The 26,260-nt window shown below is 40.0% G+C and overlaps 1 protein-coding gene across 2 annotated transcripts; it reads right to left on the bottom strand.

The window, feature by feature from the left end:
• LOC132644869 (CSC1-like protein At3g54510) lies at window positions 1-26,234 on the bottom strand. Of its 2 annotated transcripts, XM_060361515.1 has the most exons (10): window positions 25,881-26,234; window positions 24,345-24,485; window positions 21,940-22,003; window positions 21,217-21,429; window positions 9,122-9,313; window positions 5,519-5,817; window positions 4,366-4,645; window positions 3,878-4,156; window positions 1,865-2,098; window positions 1-635 (listed from the first exon to the last, which is right to left on the bottom strand). In XM_060361515.1, the coding sequence occupies exons 1-10, from the start codon at window positions 26,171-26,173 to the stop codon at window positions 480-482; spliced, it is 2,151 nt and encodes a 716-aa protein (XP_060217498.1). In that variant the 5' UTR covers window positions 26,174-26,234; the 3' UTR covers window positions 1-479. The 2 variants fall into 2 exon arrangements, with proteins under 2 accessions (XP_060217498.1, XP_060217500.1); XM_060361517.1 differs by lacking the exons at window positions 24,345-24,485; window positions 25,881-26,234 and adding an exon at window positions 23,424-23,822.
• Between the last annotated feature and the right edge of the window lie 26 nt (window positions 26,235-26,260).

Below are 26,260 nucleotides of genomic sequence, written 5' to 3'. Positions count from 1 at the left end.
TTGATATAAATGTCAAACAATTTAGGGGATTTAAACTGGATTGAGTTCCCTACTACAATAAAGAAAGAAGATAACAAAATAGGAAAAGATAATTTCATCACAGAAATATATACCTGAAAAGTGTATTACGTCGTCATACTAACTATACAGCATACATCAAACCCTAATATTCGTCATAATTAGAACACGCATACATGAATAAACGATTTTTATTGCTTGAGGCTATTTTCCAGCGTGTGGTAACTCAGTCCCCAGCAGGAAAAAAAAAAAAAAAATCTAAAATGGCCTAAACAATGATGAGCATTGTCAATAAAACTGCACTATCAAAGTTTGGTACACATGACAGTGGGCAGATCAGCTCTACTGTGTTTCGATCAACAGTAGATAATCTTCGGCTACTTTCTGGTGGTGTACTCATAATTAAAATGTCAGACATGAGTATGGGCAACCTGGGAGGAAAAGAGAGAAGAGAACATGTTCTATGCTGGAGATAGAAATGGCTTTATAGAACTCGTTCCTTCCAGCCCAAGGTCCAAGGGCCGCAAACACGGAGGAGAATAAGCATCGAGAGCCTTCCGTACATTCTCCTCCATCAGTCCATCCTTCTTGTCAAGTTCATCATTGTTTTTTGCATCCTGATGACAAGTACCATTAACATCAGCTGACGAACAAATAAACATACAAGACATGACTTTTCCATGAAACAAAACAGAGGGGAAATTATCTTAATTTCCATGCTTGAAAATTGACTGTCTAGCACCATGTTAGTCGTACTCAGGGGTGGATGTAAGGGGCCGGGAGGGTGTTCACCCGATCCCCCTCATCAAAAAATTATATTGAATATATAAGGTAATTTTTTTTTTTGTTTTTTATGTACATATATATATTTTGAATCTCCTAAACACATCACTCGAGGCTGGCCAAGTGGTTTAGGGGGTTCAAATCAAGGTTCCAAGTTCAAATTCCAGGCACTACATTTTTACTTTTTGAACCCCTTTAGTGAAAATCTTGAATTTGCTACTGGTTGTACTCGTATGCTTTGCTAAAGCAAACTAGTCCTGCCAGTTGTCAGCTTTAATCAAAATCAACAGAGACATTGTGCAGCAAGGATTTCTAGAATTAAGAGTAGATATCAATGTCTATACTAGCTTGTGTGAGAATGAATTCATCAAGCACTCTCAATGACATAACTGTACAGAGAAAATCTAAAACCTACACTTCCGGCAATACTGGACCTCTTATTTAGTGCAACCATGGATGTAAAGGGTCGAAATCTGACTTCTAAGTTAAAGGAGAAAATGAAACATGTTTTCTTCAGAAGTCCCGCAATGTATTTTTACTGTCTTTCGATGATATATAATTTATTCAAAGAACAAAGCTCGAAGCAAAATAGGTAGAAATTTTGAAAAGTAAAAATGATTCTCAATGATTTAGGCATTTGTAAAATTCTACCGCTTTCTAGAGCCCTTCTTTACTCCAAGGAAAAGATGAAGAACCTCGGCAATACGACACAACAGAACCTCGAAGTCCCTTGGGTGTGAGAGCAGTTAGAAAAATCATTTTTTCCAGTTGTGATCCATATCCTTAATGAACACAATTATTCCACAAGGTCTAAACCATCTATCGGGAGGCTCGTCGTGATCCACATCCTTAATGACCACAACTTCTCCACAAGCTCCAAGGGTGAAATAGATGGCATATGATGCTAGAATGTATCGCACAGTATAGACCCACAAATTCAAACAAAATTAGTTGTTGGTGTGTTCTTTATGTGACTTTGCACTGCTTCCCTGGAGCTCTCCTATGGGATGGGGTGGGAAGGGAAGGGGAAGTTCTGAAAGGTATCAATGGACAGAGTAGTTACCTGAACTGAGACTTGCTTGAAAGTCGGAAGAAACCGAATCTTGCAATATTCGTTAAACAGAATAGTGATGACCAGGAGAGGGATAACGGAGAAGGAAGCTGAAGGCTTGGCTTTCAGTCCAAAAAGACCGATCATTGTGACTTGCATAAGTATGATTGCAACTATAATGTAGTGATGAATGTATGGCCAATAAAGACCACATGTCTCGTATGTAGTTATATACACATCTTCAATCTGCATTGCAAATAACATCACATTATACGTTATCCTCATATTTATTCTAAAAAATTTGAACTCACCTGCAACACAGAAGCACCAAATTAAGTATAAAGACAATGTACTTTACGTCAACAGGATACTTAACCCTGGTGATAACAATGTAGTTTAAGAGGTGTAAGAAAAGATGAATGTAATAACAACTAATTTGGAAGCTAAAATTGTAGCAATCCCCTTTAAAAGAAGAAAACTAGTAACTGAGGATCAGAACTATCACCATTTCTTGAAATGAAAGAATGAATAAAACCAGACAGTGAATATCTAGGGCCTGCAATAGCCTTGATAAGAGAAGTCTAATCAAACACAAAAAGTTGAGCTGCTTCATATAAGTATCAGTGGTGCAGGTGTACAATAGCAGCTAGGGGTGTCAATGGTTTTCAAAAACTGACTTAACTGACCGAACCGTATCGTACCGAACCGATTTTTAGGTTTCGTTTAATTAAACCGACGGTTTTTATATAACTGTATAACCGTACCGAATAATTAGGTAGGTTTTCAATTTTAGAAAAATAAACCGAAAAAATACAGAATGGAACCGAACCGAATAGAATAAGTTTATATATGTAAAATATATTTTATATATTAAATTAAAATATAATAAATATATTAAAATTTTCGCCTTGGGTTTGGGATGATGAAAATTACTACAAGCCAGCAACATAATTAACACCTAAAGTTCCAACTCTGAAGCCTATTATGTTACTCCTATTGAAATTAAATTAGTTCTAGCATCTCGAGTAGTAACTAGTAAGCTACAAGGTATTCCAACGATCTTGGTTAGAAAGCTACAAAATATTAGATATCTTTCCTCTTGTATGATTTTAAATCCTCTTATTAGATACTCAATCTTAGTAATCTCAGTTCTTGAGTCTCATCTTGATTGAATTTTCCGCCTCGTGCGATCCAAAATATGTATTTTTTTTTTGTTTTTACTTAACATTATTTTACACTACCGTAAAATAGTGAATCAATTTCCATTCTTGTCGTCTTTCATGTTTTCTTGATTTATCACCTTTTAATCAGCAAAAATATCTAGAGATTTTTTGTCAAAATCCTATAGAAGTATGTATAATATTGTGTCTTAACTTTTACTAGTGACTATTAACATGATGTTCTTTTTTTAAAAAAAAAAAAAAAACAAAACAAAACTTAACCGAACCGTACCGATACCGAAAAGAAACCGACATGATGGGATGGTTTCGAAAAGTCTAATTTTGGTTCTACAAAATGAAATAACCGAAAAATTGGTACGGTATAAATTTTATAAAATAACAGCCCAAACCGTACCATTGACAGCCCTACCTAAAGCACAGAAATCTTCTAAATATCCAAAGTAGTACACATGAGCACTTAAAACTTCATAAATATAAAATGTTAGTAATTCATATGGTTCTAGGTTTGCATCTATCCGCAAATTCACCAACAGGTGTAACACGACATATTATCAAGAGGAGACGTTCGCTACAGGAAAATGTTACATAAACTGTTTATAGTTCGGTGGCTGATTTTTTTTTTATTTTTTTTATTTTTTTATTTATCTCTTTCCTGATCCATGTTGGGTTTTTTTCTTTCCTGATCCATGTTGGGTTTAACCGAAGTTTTGGACCAGTCAAGGAGATCTATCTCAAAGCAAAGACAGTACAAACTACAATTCCACATATGCACAAAGTAATGTGGGTCAGACTTATAAGCAGATTGTTCTTTAACACAAAAATATTTCAAGTAGAGAAACTTCACCTGGTTGATGAACACCGCATATCCAAGCAGGAAGTAGCCTACTATAAATGGAAGAAGCAAAGGTGAGACCACCGCGTAAACAATCCCAATCAGCATGACGAGACCAACAAAAGGGATTATTCTATAATAAGGTAATGAATAAACATAAGGAGATTTCTTCTTTCCACGGTCCCAAGTGTAAGTTTTTAGAGTATCCCATAGGAGTAATCCTGGCTGAAGCATCTCCAAAGAGAATCCTGCCAGCCCATTTGTCAAGATGTACGTAACGAAGAAATCTGCCTGAAAGAACAAAAAGGAAAAATACAAATGCAAAGATTAATAATCTACATGTCAAGTAGAATATAGTGACTATGATAGGCCCTATCAGTTCTTTATTAGGCTACAGTCAGATATTCAACATTCTGACACAGGATAAAAATAAATATTAAATGAAAAGAGAAGAGCCAACAGATATTTAAATGAAAAGAGAAGAGCCAATATGTTTTCACCTGAGCAGAGACAGCACTAGCAAGACGGTTGGGAATATCCTTGGGATGAAAGAAAGATTCACCGATTTGATCCAGTAAAGATCCTGACAACAAGCTTAAAAAGAACACATTCCCTACCAGGAAGTAGAACACCATGTTGCATGCGTTTATATCCTTCTTACTCCGCGAGATATAACCGGCTAATCTTGCTAGGCCAATCATGGCAAACGGAACAATGTATATGAAACCATTAAGAATGGCACTAGGAAGATATCCAGTGACAATGGACCTTAACCCCGGTCTGCCACAATATTTCAAGAAGATTGAAGATCAGCAACCTGCTACACAAGTTTTCAACTAAAAAAGAGCTGTACCTAGGAGGATTCAGTAATTACCCCTGCTCCACCTCAACCCCCCATCCCCACAAAGAGAGAATGAAAACCAAAAGGAGGAAAGAAAGCACAATCTATCTGACTTGAAAGAAAGAGGAGAAGATAAACAACAATGAATGAGCCACCTAAGAGCAAAGACAATTTTGTCCGGAAATCCATCTTCGCATTTTCTGATCTTCAGTCAATGCACAGAAAAACATTTTTGTGAAACGAGCTACTCCCTCCATCCCAAAACAATGGTGTTATAACATTTGCAATATTCTTAATAATAAAAGTTATCATTTATAGTACTCCCTCCGGATCAAAAAGAGTGTCCAAATCCATTTGCACACCTCTTAAGAAAGTACTAACTCCTAGACAAAAGTAGGTAATTTGACTAAATTAGCCCTAATTAAATAGCTATTGGGATTTGATCACATAGCACTTAATAGGGGCAAATCTGGAAAGATAAGGTTAATTCTTTCTTGATTTGATAAGTGGACACTCTTTTTGACCCAAGAAGAAAAGGCTAAGTGGACACTCTTTTTGATCCGGAGGAAGTACTTCTTATGTAGTTTCTAAATATGTATATTTTTTCTCAAAGTTAATAAGGAACTGATGCCAAATTTCACACTGAAAATTACAAGCCCTGACCCTTGTATTCTCATTCCCACCATTCTTTTCGCAGCAAGGGAAGTACTTCAAAATACTAACTGTGCTGGAAAGTATGAGATATTACAGCATGAAACATGTTAAAATTTGAGAATCAAAAGGCTGAAATAATGAAGAGATGAAGTCTGTACATCAAGTCCACAGCCATGGCAGGGGGAAACCATTTCTTCAGTCGATCATATTTGGCAATTCCCTGAACAGCTGTCACTGGTAACACAAAGAAGATGGTAAGAAGTGATGCTGCAACAACTATCACTATCTTGTACAGTGGCAAATGACGATATTGAATTGCCAAATTTTGCCAGATCACATCTCTCGGTTCTGGAGCCGCTTGAGTGATCCAGAGGAGTGGATTTGTGTGCTGTTGAGATTGGGCAGCTAGAACAGCGCCCCATCGTGAACTAAATGTAACAAAAGCCACAGGCAATTCCTAAGCAATGAAAATATGGCCAAATTAAACCAACTGTTTAAAACAACAATAAAATTATTCCATGACCAGTTATAAGATAACAGACAAATCCTCATTCATTTTTTTAGATCTCCATACACGATCTCAACAGCACACAAAAGGCGGACAATAGATATTATTTTCCTCACTCCTATTTAGATGGCAAATTCACCAAATGACATGGACAAATACCTCAAAACGCTGGCATATCATGATAGTGAACTCATATGAGATCATAATTGAAACGAAAAAATTGAGGCATTGTATTTACAAGTGGCAAGCAATAAGAAAAAATTTCCTGAACAAGCAAATCTTTTTTCATATCAACCAATCAATCTTACTATGCCTAAGCCTCAAACTAGTTGGATGGGACATGAGTTATCTTTATCCGTTCCGTTCTATTCAAACCCATTTCATTCCAACAAAGTAATTTGTCCTGTACAGCAATATAAGAATTCTCCAAAACCGGAAGTTCTCCAAATCTCACAGTTATGCCTACATATATACAAATCTCTAACCAGAATAACAAAGACTCCTCGGGTACATCAGACTTCAGACCTAAACGTAAACGTAATAACAACTAATTCTTAACCAAAAATTCTATAATCACTACTTAGATCCTATATTGTGGTTTGTATTACCTAAGTCCTTATTGATCCCTGAGGCATTGTAGATATTCTGAAACAAGTTTCCTTCAGTGATTTAAGGTTCACCTCATTCCCTTATATCATCTTCAATCATCATAAAGTTGCACATGCAGATGGTGCATATGGAGGTTTATATAGAATGAGAAAACCTCTCAAACAAAACATAAATCTTATTACCAGAGTCGAAGAAACCAAATAGTGGAAGTTTTTGTGGTGTACTTCAGGAGATAAAATAATTAGTCTAGAAGTTGCTTTCAAAATGTTCATATCTCTTGGAGGAGGACCCGCTCCACATTGACGCAATCAGAAGCCTATGTTGCACTAAATATCCTACTCCTAAATGAACATTCATAAGACCTCTGACCTGGGCTGGTAATTCACGACGGTTGTGGCTCGAGTTAAATGAATTATGCCACCAAATGCGAAGAGTCTACTGGAGACATGGCAACAGGAAAAAAAGGCAAAAAGTCAGAACCCAATGTGCAGAACAATTCCCCTATGTATCTTATGGACAATTCGGCAGGAGAGAATTAGGATTTGCTTTGAAGGGATAAAACAGCATGCGTCCAGGATAAAAGGTAGATGTCTTCTAAATTTGTTTTTTTGGTGTAAATGGAGTGTTATGGAAAACATGGAACAGTACTATATTTGTACCCTCTTAGTACCTCTATTGTTAAAAAAATGTATCTTGGGCCTAACTTAACCCCAAAGCTAGCTCATAGGGTGAGGATTGTCCAAGTCCGTATAAGGAGACCAATGACCCATCCCATATCCGATGTGGGACTCTTAAAACTCCCCCGCATGCCTAGACCTCATTAACTGAAGCGTGGACAATATAATATGAGGGCCCAACAACGGTGAACAAAAGAATTGGGTGGGCCTTGCTATGATACTATGTTAAAAAAGAAATGGATCTTGGGCCTAACTCAACCCTAAAAGCTAGCTCATAGGGTGACAATTGTCCAAGTTGACCATCTACCCATCTCATATCGGATGTGGGAGTCCTAACATTTATAAATAAAACCTTCACCTTATTTAAAAAAAAAAAAGAATACCCCCTCCGTCCCAAGTTATGTGCCTTGTTTGACTAGGCACAAAGTTTAACGAAGAAAGGAAGACTTTTGAAATTTGTCGTCCAAAACAAATCTTAGATATTTGTGTGACTATAAATCATCTCATTAAGGGTAAAAGATGAATTATAAAGTTAAGCCATTTCTAATTATAGAAAGGTAACATTCTTTTGGAGACGGACTAAAAAGGAAAGTGTGCCAAAAAAAATTGAGACAGAGGAAGTAATTGCGTGTGCTTCATCTTACAAGTTCCTCTTTTCACCTAAAACCTTTAAACTTGATTTGTTCAATAGAGCTTGCGTCTTCGAAAAACATTTGGAGTTCCTTCCCCTCCATACAGTCCACCAAAATGAAAGCTGGAATGGTGTTGCTCTAGTTTAAATTGTGTCTGCATTAATAACTTTTAGCACCTCTTGCTTGGCCTTGATTTCAGTGACACTTCTTCTTGCTCCCCAGGACTTCAGACTACAGAACTCAAATATGAAATTCAAGTGATGAAATGCTTGACTTAGAAATTAAAATTTAAAAGGTACGTGATGGATCATGAAGTGTTCACGGGCAGTAAGCTATTGGTATCTGTTTTTGACAAAAACTATAGTTAATAGTTTGAAGCTTCCTTTACAAAAATCTGAATCCCAGTTATTTCATAATAGAGTATGGCACACAGCAATATCAGACAAACCTGGAAACTCACACAGTTACTTCAGCTGGTCTTTAATGAAATCGAGATAGTGTTTTTAAACTGTGATCCAATCATCGACATCAACTGCTGATGAAAGCAATAGTAAGAATTACCGGCAAGTATAGCTGTGACCGGGCAGCACAAGCTCAGGAAAGAGACATACTTTATCTATTAGGATCTCGTCCCCCTCTCCGTTGTCATTATTCTGACAGATAAGGCATGCAAAGTTTACTCTAGAAGTTTCCTCATCTTCTATGGATGACATAATTTAACAGAGTTTTCTTTTTGATATATCTGACAGACTTAGACTTAACCTATTACCCCAGTTAAGAAACTGTAAAGAAATGGATCTTGAGCCTAACTCAACGAAAAGCTAGCTCATAGGATGAGGATTGCTCAAGCCATATTAAAGCGCCTAGGGCTGGACATCTGGCTCGTGGGCAATTTAATATGGGGGCCCAACATCAGAAATGAGAATTGGGATGGGTCCTGCTCTGATATCATGTTAAGAATAGATCTTGGCCTAACTCAATCCCAAAAGCTAGCTCATGAGGGGAGGATTGCCCAAGGCTATATAAGGAGACCACTTATCCCTTTTTCATCCGATGTGGGACTCTTCGACACCCACCTCACGCCCAGGGCTAAACATCTGGAGCGTGTCCATATATGGGGGCCCAACATCGGCAAACTAACAACAAGTCTAAGAGACTACTATGCTAGGCTGGATCACAGCATATTATGAGAGTAGGCAGCACATAGACTGAACAAAAAAGCTTCTGCGGACCAGAGCAAGTATATCTGGAAGGGAAAAAATAAAACATGCGAGCAAAACAATCTGAACTCCAGTAGTGTCATTACCATCACAGACTTTTGCGGTAAAAACTAACCTTCTGCTCAATCGTCATTCTGCACTGTATACGCCTTATTTCACGACCAAGGGTTTGAAGCATGTCCTCCAGCTGCTCTATTTTAGCATCATATTTCCACGCATCAGATGCAGATGATTTTCTACTATGTTTCTTAGTAGAAGAAAGATGCCTCAGGTCCTCAATCTTTTTGGTGAGAGACCTTGCCTGGCACTAGGAACAATACCATCTGTCAGTACCATGATGAGGGTAAAAAGTATAAAAATTGAACTACGGGGAAAGAAATTCTACTAGAAACACTTATGATTTTCAATCTTATCAACAACAAGGTAGAGTACCTTCTTTTATTCGCTATCCTTACCCCTTATCTTATTTATTTTTGATAATCAGTTGTCACGACCCAACCCCGTAGGCCGTGACTAGTGCCCGATCTGGGCACCCGAACCCATCTATTAAATATTATCTCAAATTCTATCAACTCATTCTAGTATATGGCGGAAGCCGACAAGGCTTTATTTCAAATTTAGGTAATTTCCAGAAAAATTTCGGCAGAGTTTCCTTTGTTTTACGGACTATCCAATATACCCTGCACGCAGAAAATACCAACGGAAGCCACACAGGGCTAACCAAGCAATATATAAACATATGCGGACCGGCCGCCTCGGCGTATAGGGTCGCCCAAACAACATATGCGGACCGGCCGCCTCGGCGTATGGGATCGCCCAAACGACATGTACATACATTCATACAGAAAGACCCTAACCCACAAACATGTCCACAGACCTCTAAACAGACCGACAGAATCATATGACGGGACAGGGCCCCGCCGTACCCATGAACGAATATATACAAATGCACTAATAAATATATATACCAAAAGTATAAGCTCCGGAAAGAGAGGAGCACTCCGAATAGCAGAAAGGGTGTCCTAAACAGGTGGATCACCAGGCTGTGCGTCTGTACCTGCGGGCATGAAACGCAGCCCCCGGAGAAGGGGGTCAGTACGAAATATGTACTGAGTATGCAAAGCAGAAGGTACAGAAATAAATCTGAATAATAATCGAATCAGATATATAGAAAATAATACATATCAAAATGTTTATTCCCAAAGTATAAATTATGCATAGGGCACTGGAAAATGTGGTCGCCCGCCTGTCGATGGCGCCACAACACAGCATAACACCAGAAAGTTTCAAATCTCCGAATCCCCGTCACACATCACAACACAGCATAACGCCAAACACAGCATAACGCCAAACATAAGTGGAACCCGGCCCTCGAGCAAGGAGCACGGTGAACCATAAACACAGCATAACACCGGAATATATCAAAAAGCGCACGACAACAGAACCGGCCCGGGAACCGGCGAACGATATCATAGTAGGCACGAGCGGAGTAGTGAGGAATCATATGCATAAAATCATTATTATAAATCCGAAGGATAAGTAAAATAGTCATATTTGAAATCGGAATAATAATTATCACTTTTTGATTCAAAGTTGTCGAATTTACATAAAGGGCGTCGCGGGACCCACGGACGAGTATAGACCCGAACTGAGTCCGCCTATGAAAAACATACCCATTATACATCAAGCAAACTCCTATAAAAATTATTGGAGCGATCCGAGCCTCTATGCGAAAAATATGGCATTCAGAGATTACAAAATTCCTTAAAGCGAACATTTTCCATGCGAATTTCGGAAAGCGATTACTTCAAATACATCATGGTTCATTTTTCATAAAAACATACATAAGAGTGCCAAAGAATATATATATATGGATCATAACATGCTCGGATCTCGAATTTGGAATTCCCTTAAAGCTCCAATCTAGCCTATGTGAAACTAAGGCATGCCAAAAGAAGGAAGGTTGCTTTACATACCTCAAACGCTCTCCAATATGATCCAACTCAAGCTAAGTCCAAACTATGATTCGGGCTGCCCAAGGTCTACAAACAAGCCATAAAATGCCAAACATTAGCTAAAGACTTTTTGGGCATTAAATTCCAAATTTGCCCTTAATTCTACAGAAATTTGGACAGCATTTCCCCTGTAAATAGGCCACCCCGAGAATTTAACTCGGCCAAAATAATCAACAACAACAACAATAACCAACCTAGCAACATCAACAATAATAGCTTTCTTTTCCATCATTCAACAACTTACATAAATTCACTTTGATGACTTGCATTCAAGCCAACGTCGACGCTTATACATTCACATACTAACCCGAACCCATACCAACAATATTTAAGGACGTTCTAAGCAATTCATACAACATTCCCAACAATCCAAATTTTTCTCCAACTTGGCCGAATTCAGCCCCTAAACCCGAGACACCCCTATAACCTTTCCTTCATTTTCGAATCATGATTTGTACCCACAATTCACATTCTAACAATGCTATTTTCATCAATATACAAAATACATTAAATGTACAATGATCTCCAAATCAGTTCACAACAACTACAACATCAATTTGAGTCATTAGACATTCATTTCCAACATAGAATTCACAATGACGATGACTAAAACATTAAGCGATATTCATTCGTTCATTGTCATATAATATGACCCATTTCGACCAACACTACACATATACATATGTTGATGATTCTTAGCCATCCTACACACTACAACAATTTAACATGCTACAAGGAATTTATTCAACAACCCAATCACAATACCCATTTACACGGCTAGCACACCCATCACACAACCCACTTCCAATCATACTATATTTCATGATTTCCAACCACTATAAGATACTACAACATGAATATAACCTTCATAACACAAAAACATAATGAATGCTTACCTTCCTTCTTCAACTTTCCAATAGCCTAGGGTTTCCAAAAGATGAAAATAATGGGTTGATCGCTCCAACGATGCTTCCACGCTACTTAGGGACCTCAATATAGTGGGTTTACATCATCAAAATAATTTTTGGAGGACAAGAAATGGAAGTTGATCTTTGTTGCTGCTGGCCGTGAGCCTCCTTGGAGGTTTTCAGCTTTGCCCCTTTTTTTTCCAAGTGTGGTGAATGAAGAATAATGACTAGAAGTCATCTTTTATATAATATAAAGAGTGTACAATATCCCTTGGCCCACATTAATGTGTTGTCCCAATTAAAAGATGACACAAAATTGTGTGGGCCAACCATGGAAGTTGTGGATGATTTTCTTCTTCCAATTTTTCACTTTTGGTCCCAAATTTTCCTAATTGTTCCATACCAATAAATTCATGCACAACTTATATCTCAAAATAAATTCGAAGGTCAAGAATCCCGACTTTGTATCCCAAAATAATTTTGTCCTTAGCTTATCATAAATAAATCCGGATTATTCCACTGTACAAAAATACGGGTTCTAACATCCTCCCCCCCTTTAGAACATTCGTCCTCGAATGTCAGATTAACCTTACCGGTCATACAACAATTTGGGGGAGTTTCCTTACTAACTATCACAACAATACAATCATTGATCAACGATTCATTTATCAAACAACATAGTCAAATAGAGAATTGGATTACCTGTAGGCTCTGAAAATAAATGAGGATACTTCTTCTTCATATGCTCCTCAGCTTCCCAGGTCATTTCCTCTCGGTTATTATTCCGCCACAGCACTTTAACATAAGCCATATCTTTGTTCCGCAACCTTTTTACCTGGCGATCCAATATGGCTATAGGCTGCTCCTCATAAGATAGCTCCTCTGTGACCTGAATGTCCTCTACAGGAAAGACTCTGGAAGGGTCACCAATACACTTACGAAGCATAGAAACATGAAATACCGGGTGTACCGCTCCCAAGTCAGCTGGCAAATCCAATTCGTAGGCCACCTTGCCTATTTTGCGAATAATCAGATAGGGCCCAATATATCTCGGACTGAGCTTTCCTTTCTTGCCAAATCGCATAACACCTTTCATCGGTGACACTTTCAGGAACACCCAATCGCCAATCTGAAACTCTAACGGTCGACGTCGCTTATCGGCATAAGATTTCTGTCGGCTCTGGGCTGCCAACAATCTTTCTCGAATAAGTTTCACCTTATCCACGGCCTGCTGGACCACATCTGGGCCAATCAACTCAGTCTCCCCAACATCAAACCAACCGATCGGTGATCTACACTTCCTGCCATACAAAGCCTCATATGGTGCCATCTGAATACTGGAGTGGTAGCTGTTATTATACGCAAACTCAACAAGCGGTAAATGATCGTCCCAGCTACCCTTGAAATCAATAGCACAGGCACGCAACATATCTTCCAATGTCTGAATAGTGCGCTCGGCCTGTCCGTCGGACTGGGGATGGAAGGCTGTACTCAGGCTCACCTGGGTCCCCAATCCCTCCTGAAACGATCTCCAGAACTTAGCTGTAAACTGGGCACCTCTATCGGAAATAACAGACACAGGAACTCCATGAAGTCGTACAATCTCCCTGACATAAAGCCTGGCATAATCCTCAGCTGAATAGGTGGTCCGAACCGGAAGAAAATGGGCTGATTTCGTCAGCCGATCAACAATAACCCAAATAGAATCATACCTCCGTGGAGTGCGAGGTAGACCTGTAATAAAGTCCATATTAATGATCTCCCACTTCCACGTCGGTATCTCTATCTCCTGTAATAGCCCACCGGGCTTCTGGTGCTCAATCTTAACCTGCTGGCAATTTGGACACTGAGCAACGAACTCTGCTATATCTCTTTTCATACCGTCCCACCAATATAGGCATCTGATATCATGGTACATCTTCGTCGACCCTGGGTGAACAGAATATCGGGCGTAATGTGCCTCGCCCATAACCTGTCGCCGCAACCCTGCAACGTCAGGTACACACAATCTGCCTCTGTGAAATAACACTCCATTAGGTGAAATCTCAAACGGAGTCTTCTCCTGTGCCAGCGCTGCGTCTCTGTACTTTGCCAGAATAGGATCCTCATACTGATGCCGCTTAATATCTTCTGTAATAGAGGACTCAGCAATACCTCGAACAGAAACCCCAACATCTCCAGAATCAGCAAAGCGAACTCCAAGACTAGCCAACTGATGAATATCGCGAACCATTTCTTTACTCTCTGATGGCACGTCTGCTAGGCTGCCCATAGACTTGCGGCTGAGTGCATCCGCCACAACATTAGCTTTCCCAGGATGGTAGAGAATGTCAACATCATAATCTTTCAGTAACTCTAACCACCTCCGCTGCCGCAAGTTCAGCTCTTTTTGCCTAAAGATGTACTGAAGGCTCTTATGATCTGTATAAATGTCAACGTGAACCCCATATAAATAATGTCTCCACATCTTCAAAGCATGAATGACCGCGGCCAGCTCCAAATCGTGAGTAGGATAATTCTTTTCATGTTTTCTGAGCTGCCGGGAAGCATAAGCTATCACCCTGCCGTGCTGCATCAACACACATCCCAAACCAATACCAGAGGCATCACAATAAATCACATACCCATCTGGACCCTCCGGAAGAGTCAGGACTGGAGCCGTAGTCAACTTCTCTTTCAGCAACTGGAAGCTACGCTCGCAAGCATCTGACCACTGAAACTTAGCTCCCTTCTGAGTCAGCCTTGTCAAAGGCGCTGAAATGGAAGCAAACTTCTCCACGAATCTCCGATAATAACCAGCCAATCCCAGAAAGCTACGCACCTCTGTCGGCGTCGTAGGTCTAGGCCAATTCTTTACGGCCTCGATCTTCTGGGTATCCACCCGGACGCCATCAGCCCCAATAATATGTCCCAGAAATGCCACTGAAGATAACCAGAATTCACACTTAGAAAATTTAGCATATAATTCCTGGTGCCGAAGTGTGCCAAGTACCGTCCTCAAATGGTCTGCATGCTCTGCTTCTGACCGAGAATAAACCAGAATATCATCGATAAATACGATCACAAACATATCCAAGAACGGTCTGAATACCCGATTCATCAGGTCCATAAATACTGCTGGGGCATTTGTCAGCCCAAAAGACATAACTCTGAACTCATAGTGCCCATATCGGGTCCTGAATGCTGTCTTGGGAATATCAGCCTCTCGTACCCGTACCTGATGGTAACCCGATCGCAGGTCTATCTTCGAGAAGTACCTGGCACCCTGCAGCTGATCAAACAAATCATCAATCCTGGGGAGGGGATATTTATTCTTGATGGTTACCTTATTCAACTGCCGATAATCAATGCACATCCGCAGCGAGCCGTCTTTCTTCCTCACAAATAATACTGGAGCTCCCCAGGGTGACGCACTAGGCCGAATGAAACCCTTCTCCAATAAATCTCTCAGCTGCTCTTTCAATTCTTTTAATTCTGCAGGTGCCATTCTGTACGGAGGAATAGAGATAGGCTGAGTGTCTGGCAACAGATCAATAGCAAACTCTATCTCCCGTTCGGGAGGTAGACCCGGAAGCTCATCTGGGAATACATCTACAAATTCATTAACCACTGGGACTGACTGAAGAGTCGGTGCCTCTGCCTCTAAATCATGAACACGGACCAGATGATAAATATACCCCTTTCTGATCATTTTCTCAGCCTTGAGGTATGAAATAAACTTACCCCTCGGCGATACTGTATTACCTGCCCACTCTATAACTGGCTCCCCTGGGAATTGGAATCGGACTATCTTCTTTTGACAATCAACATGAGCATAGCAAGAAGCTAGCCAATCCATACCCATAATCACGTCAAACTCGATCATATCTAACTCTACCAAATCCGCCTTAGTGCAGCGGCCACAGATAATCACGGAACAATCTCTATAAATCTGACTGGCTATAACAGAATCCCCTACTGGTGTAGCTACCTCAAAAGGCTCTATCGGTTCGGATTCTATCCCAATTTTATCAGCAACGAGTGGAGATATAAATGATAATGTAGAACCAGGATCAATCAATGCATACACATCACGAGAGAAAACCAGTAATATACCTGTGACGACATTAGGCGAAGCCTCCTGGTCCTGTCTGCTGGCTAAGGCATAAATGCGGTTCGAAGGACCGCTAGAACCCGAAGCTCCGCCACGACCCCTGCCGCGGCCTGCTGGTGCTGGAGTACCTCGCCCCGCAGGGCGCATCGCCACCGAGGCTGAAGATGAACCACCGGCTGACCCGGTAGACTGAGCTGAACTGCCTGTACCACCTCTAGCCGGACAGTCTCTCATCTGATGGCCCTGACGGCCGCACACAAAGCATGCACCCGTAGCTCGGAAACACTCTCCCGGGTGCTGTCTCCCACAGTAGGAACACAAAGGTCTGGGTGGCCTCATCTGACTGCTGGAACCTCTGTTCAACTGTGAACCTGAAGCCCTGGAGCTCGGGCCTGCCCCTGAATATCCGACACCCTCAGATCTCCTGCCGGTAAACTGTGGGGGTGTACCCCGGCCTGACGGAGGAGGATGTCTGCCTGACTGCTGCTGCTGAGGCTGTCCGCCTCGAGAATCTCCAGAATAACCTGCGAATCTGGCCCTCTTGGGCGGCCTCCTGTCCCGATCTCTGCTAGAATAATCAGCTCTATGTCGGTCCTCCATACCTAGGGCATAAGCCTGTAGTCGGGCAATATCCATGTCTGCCTGCAATGCCACCGCCATACAGCCATCAATCAAATAGCGGTCTAACCCCATCACGTATCTGTGCATCCGATCGGCCATATCTGCTACTATGGCAGGTGCATACCGGGCCAAAGAATCAAACTCCATATTATACTCACGGACGCTCCGACCCCTCTGCTGCAGATGCAAAAATCGGTCAACCCGCGCTCGCCGTAACTCTGGGGGCAAAAAGTGGTGAGTGAAAGCAGTCACGAACTCGTCCCAAGTAGCTGGGGTAGCACCCTCACCCCTGGATAGCTCCCAGGACTCATACCAGTGAGCAGCAACATCCCGTAGTCTATGCGAAGCCAACTCAACAGACTCAGTCTCTGAAGCCCTGACCAAATCTAGTGAGCGCCGCATCCCCCGAATAAAGTCATGGGGGTCCTCGTCGGGCTTAGACCCGTAAAACTCTGGAGGGCCACATAATAGAAACTCTCGAACCCTCAGGCTGTCACGCCTATCGTCATCATCATCATCTCTCCGCCCGCGTCTGCGAGCCTGTCCCGCTACCAGAGTGGTCAATAATTGCACAGCCTCTCTCAGTGTCCTGTCCTCCGCCCCTTGCTGAGGAGCTGGAGGCGCAGGAGCTGAAGCCCCTGGAGCTAATGGTGAAGCTGCTCCAGACTCCTCTGACGATGAAGACGTAGCAGAGTCGGCTGGCCGGGATGTAATATCACGCATCATCTGAGCAAGGGTCCGAGTACCCTTCTGAGCCCGGCTGGTCTCTCCTACTACGCCCTTTTTCTTCTGGGCGGCCGTCGCCTTTTTCGGAGGCATCACTGAAAGAAAAACAACAACAGATCAAAACAGAATCATCCTAATAGCACAGTTCTATCGCACGATCTAAGATCAGAAGAAAAGACAACATCCTAAATGTCCTGTAGCCTCCTGTTTATAGATGTGGTGCACAACACACCGATAAACAAGACTCTACTAGACACGATCTGTGGACACTCCGAGGACAAACCTCGCTCTGATACCACTTCTGTCACGACCCAACCCCGTAGGCCGTGACTAGTGCCCGATCTGGGCACCCGAACCCATCTATTAAATATTATCTCAAATTCTATCAACTCATTCTAGTATATGGCGGAAGCCGACAAGGCTTTATTTCAAATTTAGGTAATTTCCAGAAAAATTTCGGCAGAGTTTCCTTTGTTTTACGGACTATCCAATATACCCTGCACGCAGAAAATACCAACGGAAGCCACACAGGGCTAACCAAGCAATATATAAACATATGCGGACCGGCCGCCTCGGCGTATAGGGTCGCCCAAACAACATATGCGGACCGGCCGCCTCGGCGTATGGGATCGCCCAAACGACATGTACATACATTCATACAGAAAGACCCTAACCCACAAACATGTCCACAGACCTCTAAACAGACCGACAGAATCATATGACGGGACAGGGCCCCGCCGTACCCATGAACGAATATATACAAATGCACTAATAAATATATATACCAAAAGTATAAGCTCCGGAAAGAGAGGAGCACTCCGAATAGCAGAAAGGGTGTCCTAAACAGGTGGATCACCAGGCTGTGCGTCTGTACCTGCGGGCATGAAACGCAGCCCCCGGAGAAGGGGGTCAGTACGAAATATGTACTGAGTATGCAAAGCAGAAGGTACAGAAATAAATCTGAATAATAATCGAATCAGATATATAGAAAATAATACATATCAAAATGTTTATTCCCAAAGTATAAATTATGCATAGGGCACTGGAAAATGTGGTCGCCCGCCTGTCGATGGCGCCACAACACAGCATAACACCAGAAAGTTTCAAATCTCCGAATCCCCGTCACACATCACAACACAGCATAACGCCAAACACAGCATAACGCCAAACATAAGTGGAACCCGGCCCTCGAGCAAGGAGCACGGTGAACCATAAACACAGCATAACACCGGAATATATCAAAAAGCGCACGACAACAGAACCGGCCCGGGAACCGGCGAACGATATCATAGTAGGCACGAGCGGAGTAGTGAGGAATCATATGCATAAAATCATTATTATAAATCCGAAGGATAAGTAAAATAGTCATATTTGAAATCGGAATAATAATTATCACTTTTTGATTCAAAGTTGTCGAATTTACATAAAGGGCGTCGCGGGACCCACGGACGAGTATAGACCCGAACTGAGTCCGCCTATGAAAAACATACCCATTATACATCAAGCAAACTCCTATAAAAATTATTGGAGCGATCCGAGCCTCTATGCGAAAAATATGGCATTCAGAGATTACAAAATTCCTTAAAGCGAACATTTTCCATGCGAATTTCGGAAAGCGATTACTTCAAATACATCATGGTTCATTTTTCATAAAAACATACATAAGAGTGCCAAAGAATATATATATATGGATCATAACATGCTCGGATCTCGAATTTGGAATTCCCTTAAAGCTCCAATCTAGCCTATGTGAAACTAAGGCATGCCAAAAGAAGGAAGGTTGCTTTACATACCTCAAACGCTCTCCAATATGATCCAACTCAAGCTAAGTCCAAACTATGATTCGGGCTGCCCAAGGTCTACAAACAAGCCATAAAATGCCAAACATTAGCTAAAGACTTTTTGGGCATTAAATTCCAAATTTGCCCTTAATTCTACAGAAATTTGGACAGCATTTCCCCTGTAAATAGGCCACCCCGAGAATTTAACTCGGCCAAAATAATCAACAACAACAACAATAACCAACCTAGCAACATCAACAATAATAGCTTTCTTTTCCATCATTCAACAACTTACATAAATTCACTTTGATGACTTGCATTCAAGCCAACGTCGACGCTTATACATTCACATACTAACCCGAACCCATACCAATAATATTTAAGGACGTTCTAAGCAATTCATACAACATTCCCAACAATCCAAATTTTTCTCCAACTTGGCCGAATTCAGCCCCTAAACCCGAGACACCCCTATAACCTTTCCTTCATTTTCGAATCATGATTTGTACCCACAATTCACATTCTAACAATGCTATTTTCATCAATATACAAAATACATTAAATGTACAATGATCTCCAAATCAGTTCACAACAACTACAACATCAATTTGAGTCATTAGACATTCATTTCCAACATAGAATTCACAATGACGATGACTAAAACATTAAGCGATATTCATTCGTTCATTGTCATATAATATGACCCATTTCGACCAACACTACACATATACATATGTTGATGATTCTTAGCCATCCTACACACTACAACAATTTAACATGCTACAAGGAATTTATTCAACAACCCAATCACAATACCCATTTACACGGCTAGCACACCCATCACACAACCCACTTCCAATCATACTATATTTCATGATTTCCAACCACTATAAGATACTACAACATGAATATAACCTTCATAACACAAAAACATAATGAATGCTTACCTTCCTTCTTCAACTTTCCAATAGCCTAGGGTTTCCAAAAGATGAAAATAATGGGTTGATCGCTCCAACGATGCTTCCACGCTACTTAGGGACCTCAATATAGTGGGTTTACATCATCAAAATAATTTTTGGAGGACAAGAAATGGAAGTTGATCTTTGTTGCTGCTGGCCGTGAGCCTCCTTGGAGGTTTTCAGCTTTGCCCCTTTTTTTTCCAAGTGTGGTGAATGAAGAATAATGACTAGAAGTCATCTTTTATATAATATAAAGAGTGTACAATATCCCTTGGCCCACATTAATGTGTTGTCCCAATTAAAAGATGACACAAAATTGTGTGGGCCAACCATGGAAGTTGTGGATGATTTTCTTCTTCCAATTTTTCACTTTTGGTCCCAAATTTTCCTAATTGTTCCATACCAATAAATTCATGCACAACTTATATCTCAAAATAAATTCGAAGGTCAAGAATCCCGACTTTGTATCCCAAAATAATTTTGTCCTTAGCTTATCATAAATAAATCCGGATTATTCCACTGTACAAAAATACGGGTTCTAACATCAGTGAAGCAGCCTGGCTAAGGCTGGCTATATCTGGACTACGATAATACTATGAGCGGCATATTTCTTTACAAGGGTTTAACTTAAAATTCTGAGGTGAATTTTAAAATTTATCAGTCATACAGGTGTAGTAGATTAATGACCGCCTTTCAAACTTACCTGTTGTGACTTGACTTGAGAGGGTCATTATGACACAAATAACGTGGACTAATACATACGCTGGAAAGGAAAATCAAACACGGTGCCCCCAACTTAACTTTGTATTCTTTCAATACTGAGATGTGTCACTTGTTTGAAGAGTGAAAAGGGAATGACTTTTCAGTTATGTCGGACCAGTAAAGCTCCAAAGAAGCGTAGACTCTTCCACTTGCGAGTAGCGTATATTATCTAGATAAACCATAAAAAGAACTACAACTAGTTCGAGATAAAGGTAATACTTCTGTCTGAAAATTTATACAAGGAACTATTACAAACCTAGCTAATGGGATCTAAATTTAAGGCGCTTAATCTGCTTTCCTTAATAAGGTAAATAACTTGCATGCACCAAGTGTAGTTTGTCTTACTAGTAGATTATCCAGATGCTTCCCATCATATAAAATTTGAGAAGACTGATATGAGTAAGGATGATGTTTGGAAAAGAAGTGGTCTATGTTGCATCCACGAGTTTTGTGCTCATTGCAAAGTGGAATTTCTCGAACCAGAATGGTGAATTGATCAGGTTCACCCCTTCTATTGCATATCTGCTGAATCCTTTTGCAAAAGATGTTACTGTACTCCTGAAGAGGCCATGGGACAGAAATTTTCATGTCATACAACTTTATGGATTATATCCATGCAAAACCCCCCCAAGAAAAATTAGTTGAAACAGTGATATTTCCTGACCCAATAATTGTTTTTCCCCAAAACACTTTTTACCAGCTCACAGGTATAAACAATTCCAAGTTGGATAGATCGCCAACTAGAAATGTTTTATATATGATCTGAAAAAATTCTAAAAAAAAGTAAGAATTAATTAGATATTAGCATATTACTGCAAAAAAGAATTTGAATGACAAAAAGAAGTTACAAAACCAGTATATCTAGAATGTCCTTTTTACATAACACCCTCGGCCACCCAAGAGGACTGGCTATCTTTCTCTTTACGCTCAAATATCTTTGAAAGGCAAAGCAAATTCCCATTGGAGACAGCATACATTTCAAATATCACAACTTATCAACAATATTAGGAAGCAATAGCGGTCAAATTAGTCTAACACATGACTTCAAGAATACATGATAGCCATTACCTTGTAAAGTAGGTACATTCCATAACACGAGACAAAGCACAAGATAGAAAAATGCACCCAGAGCCTGTGAATAACAAAATAAATGCAAAACGAGTCTATTTCGTTAGAACTCAATGATCCAATCATATAACAGACTGCATTCAACTAAAAGACAAGAATGACGATGATTATTGGCTACAAAACTCTATGTTATCTGAATGACTAAATAACAGAAAAAGAAGATTTATAGAACTATGCTAAACCAAATGATAACAAAATTTTTTTACAGTCAACTCATGCTACAAAGGTTATTCACATGCTGGCACACAAAACAACCAGTTACCATGGATTCAAATCTGAAAAAGAAGCTCCCTTTAAAGTGGTGACTTGTTTCATGGTTGGTGATATTTTTTATCCACTGCAACATAACTGCCCAGTTATGAAAAATCTTTCTGAACATTGTGGGTCTTAGATAGGTGATGCCCAAAACCACAGCTCAATTATTACAATGCAGCAACAAAAGGATTAGAGGGAAGACAGTGGGGTGGAAACCATACCAGCATGCATTTGGTGGACTGTGTAGAAGGAAATATATACTAGATGTTTGCAAGACAAAGCTAACTCAAATCAACAGATCGGCTTGGATGTGCACTTTGTGATCTTTTTGGTGCAAAGAAGAATTTATAAACAGAAATAGAATCGATAATTGGCTTTTAGAATCCTAACAAGACTAGAAAGGGATTGTTTTTCTTTTTGGTTTTATGATTAGACTTATCTTAGCATTTTCTTAGTCCTGCAGCTTTACTATATTAACAGCTTTACAAAAATTAATTATAGTTGATGAACACCACTCTCGGAGCTCCAAATAAGAGGCAAGAATGTTCTAGTTTGTTAAGACTTATTTGAGGAGTTCTTTAACAGTGATGATGTATTATCGCATAATCCTCATATAACCATCTAACAGGCAATACACAATTTACGGTCTAAGCATTTTAACTACTATAACACACCATTTATAGCTTGGAAGCTGTGAGCAAGTTAAGAGATTAAGTTTTTAAAGACTCAAGAACCAAAGAAATTAGGGGAAAAAACATTTCCCTATTTGTTGAAACTATTGTTGTAAAAGCATTTGAGATTAGAAAAACATCAAAATGTACTAGGTAGCTGTTTCATAATTTAAGGATTGGAATCGGCATCAGCTAAAGTACAGTGATTTTGCTTTAGGCACAGGTAGAGGTTCAATTTTAGCCCATGAAAATATAATCCGTATAACCCGCCCAAATTGGCTTGGCATATATTCATTGGCTTTTCATTTTACGCATAGCCAAAGTTAGCTTTCACCCATTAAAAACAAAGTCTTTTTGTTGATATAGTCATAAGAAATCCAAGAGAAGGCTTTTATTAGTTTTATTTGGACATAAAACAAATTATAAAAGCACAAATAAACAACCGAAAAATGATTATGAGTTGCGCACGTTCAAGCTATGAGTTTAGCCCGAAATAACCTGCCCATCTTTGACCCGAGCAAAACTTTAGGCGGGTTATGACCCAATTCTTTTACTAATTCGATCCATTTTAATCCGTCCAACTTTAGTCCAAACCATCCATTTGACACCCAGTCACCCCTAGGTACAGGCTTGGATTTTGCAGCTCCTTATCAAGAAAACATGGGTTATGAGACTCAAATTTGTTTCTACCTTAAAAATAACTAGTCTCAACTCATTAGCTAGATGGTCAAATGCTTCTCCAATCTAATTAAAAACTTCAATTCCTGGTTCCTTCTTAACCATCTACACAAGTCAAGAGACTTGGTTCTTTAATAGCTCCAGTACACTTTATTCTCTTTCTCCAGGTTCTCTTTTAGTTGCTCTCCAAAACTTAAGAACTTGTTCAAATCCCAGTAGCCAAAATGAACTTGAAATATGTTCTCACATTTCTGGACATACGGACATCTTATGAGTAAGGTACCTGGTATGATGAGGAATCAAAAAAGGGTGTTCACGGCGGTACAAAACATGCCCCTTATTGTTCAAACCTGTAGCTCCTTAAGGTTCTTGTCTGAAGTCTTTGAGCCAACACAACAATACGGAACTATCTACCTCAGTCATATCAACCTTACTGCTTCCCCTTCTTGCGTTAATTCAACTTTAGAACTTATCAGAATCCAAACAGTAGTCTTCAAAAGCACATCTAAATTTTAATGATCATTTCAGAATCTAAACATTTATATGAAACAACCGGCCAGATTTCGTTGCAAGAAATGAACTCAGCAGTTGTATTAACAACTTAGCGTTCAACAACTACAAATATTGTGCGACTTATGAACAGGTCAAAGTACTGAGAACCAGTTGTAGATAACACTTAGCATACGTGAGATATGTTAGCTGCATTAATTTGTGGAAATATGCAAGGGTTGAGAACATAACCTGTCAGAGCCGCTGCTGATATTAGATATTGTGAAAGCATCCAAGGAATGAGAGCTTATATTTGGTCCAGTACTCCCAGTATAATTTAGCGGTAGAAGTACCAGAAGTCCAACAATAGAGCAAACAAGAAAGAATCTGATCCTGAGGATGGTTCCAAGTACATATGTGAGTTTAATCCTTGCATGTCACTGAAGATAATTAAACTATTCATAAGTTTGGATTGATATGAGAATGTGTGTTTAAATATAGACGTTCACATGTCATATAATTAATTATCCTCTTTCACCTTTCAAGATATGTAATCCTCTACTTTGTGTCATTCTCTAACCACAAACACCATTGAATTTAGAGGACAGCTTAACTTATGGAGATTTACTTTGTAGAACCTTGTACCTGTACTATTCTCCATGCATGATACAACATAAGATTGGTGATGGGAAATCTTTGTCTGAAGTTGTTAAAACTAAGACCGTAACCCGCCAGAGATCAAGATTATAAGTGATCAAATTCAACAGAATGTGCAGTAGCACATGGAGGATAAAATGTCCGGTAAGTTGAAATGGTTTGATCATGTCCTACTTAGACCGCTCGATGCAGTGGTCCATATGTGTGAAGCCGACCTACAATCTATTGGAGTTCATATAGACTTCACAAAAAACACACACACACACACACAATGGAAGCAGAAATCCATATTGGCTACCCCAATTAGTTGAGACTAAGGCTTATAGACTGTTTGGCCAAGTTTCTGAAATCAACTTATTTTGAGAGGTGTTTTTTCCAAAGTGCTTCTCAAAAGAGTACTTTTGGGGAAAAACTATTTTTTTAGTTTCTAAAAAACCAGCTTATGCTACTCCCTAAGTACTTATTTTCTCCCAAAAACTTGGTCAAAAACTTCACTTTTTTAAAATAAGCACATTTTAAAAGAATGAGCACTTTTGGCCTCCCAAAAACTTGGCCAAGTAGGCTATTAGTCTTGTAGGTTGCGAAATGGACCGAGGATCCATATAGTCCACGGTTTAGTTGTTGGTTGTGTTGTTATGATACTTTTATAGTCTAGCTAGACCACCGCCAAAGATGTGGTGCAGCGGATGGGGCTGCTTCTCCCTAAACCAGAGGTCTCGGGTTTCGAGTCCTGAGTATGAAAAAATCCTTGGTAGGAAGCGCTTCCCCATAAAAGGGTCCTACGCCGGCGCGAATCCGGATATAGTCGGATGCAAGGTGGTTACGGGACACCGGGTGGCAAACCAAAAGAAGTAGTCTAGCTAGCCCAATTAAACCAGGACCCATAAATTAAGTTTAAAAAGTTGCTTTATCCGCATGGTCTTGATCATTATCAATAAACCCCTAGTCACTGGTATTTCTCTAATTTTTGTCCTCTCCAAATATGTTCACTACATAAAATTTCTCTATACTACGCTCCTTTCATATGGTATCAAGGATCAATAATGAAAATCTACAACTAAAAGCAGTAAGACGTAACGAAAATCCTCAGAAGTGCATAAAACAATTCCCATATAGCTGTCTGTGACTCACCCAAATTTGAAGAGTCTAACAAAGACGAGGACATCAAGGCCACAATTCTCAAGAATCTCCTCCTCGGTAACTCGAACCGCACGACAAATCCACTCCACCTCCGGTAGCAACCGTCTCAAATTAAAAGGCTGCCTGTCCGAATTAGGCACGTTACGGTGGCCTAGCGAGAGGCGGCGAGCATAATAAATAGGAGCATAAAAAGGCTGTTTTTTCAGTAAGGCGAAAAGAGATAGAATCACCAAAGCTAAGCCAATGTTAATGGCTGCTGATACCACTAAACTCTCTAACTTCATTTTTTTTTTCTCTTACTGTTTCCTTTTCTTTTGTCTCATTTCTTCTTCTTCTTCTTCTTTGCGAGGAAGTAAGCATGTTTGTGTGAT

This window comes from Lycium barbarum, chromosome 6 (assembly GCF_019175385.1).
Source record: "Lycium barbarum isolate Lr01 chromosome 6, ASM1917538v2, whole genome shotgun sequence".
In the NCBI taxonomy this organism is placed as follows: Eukaryota; Viridiplantae; Streptophyta; class Magnoliopsida; order Solanales; family Solanaceae; genus Lycium; species Lycium barbarum.
This window is presented reverse-complemented; position numbering and strand designations above follow the sequence as displayed.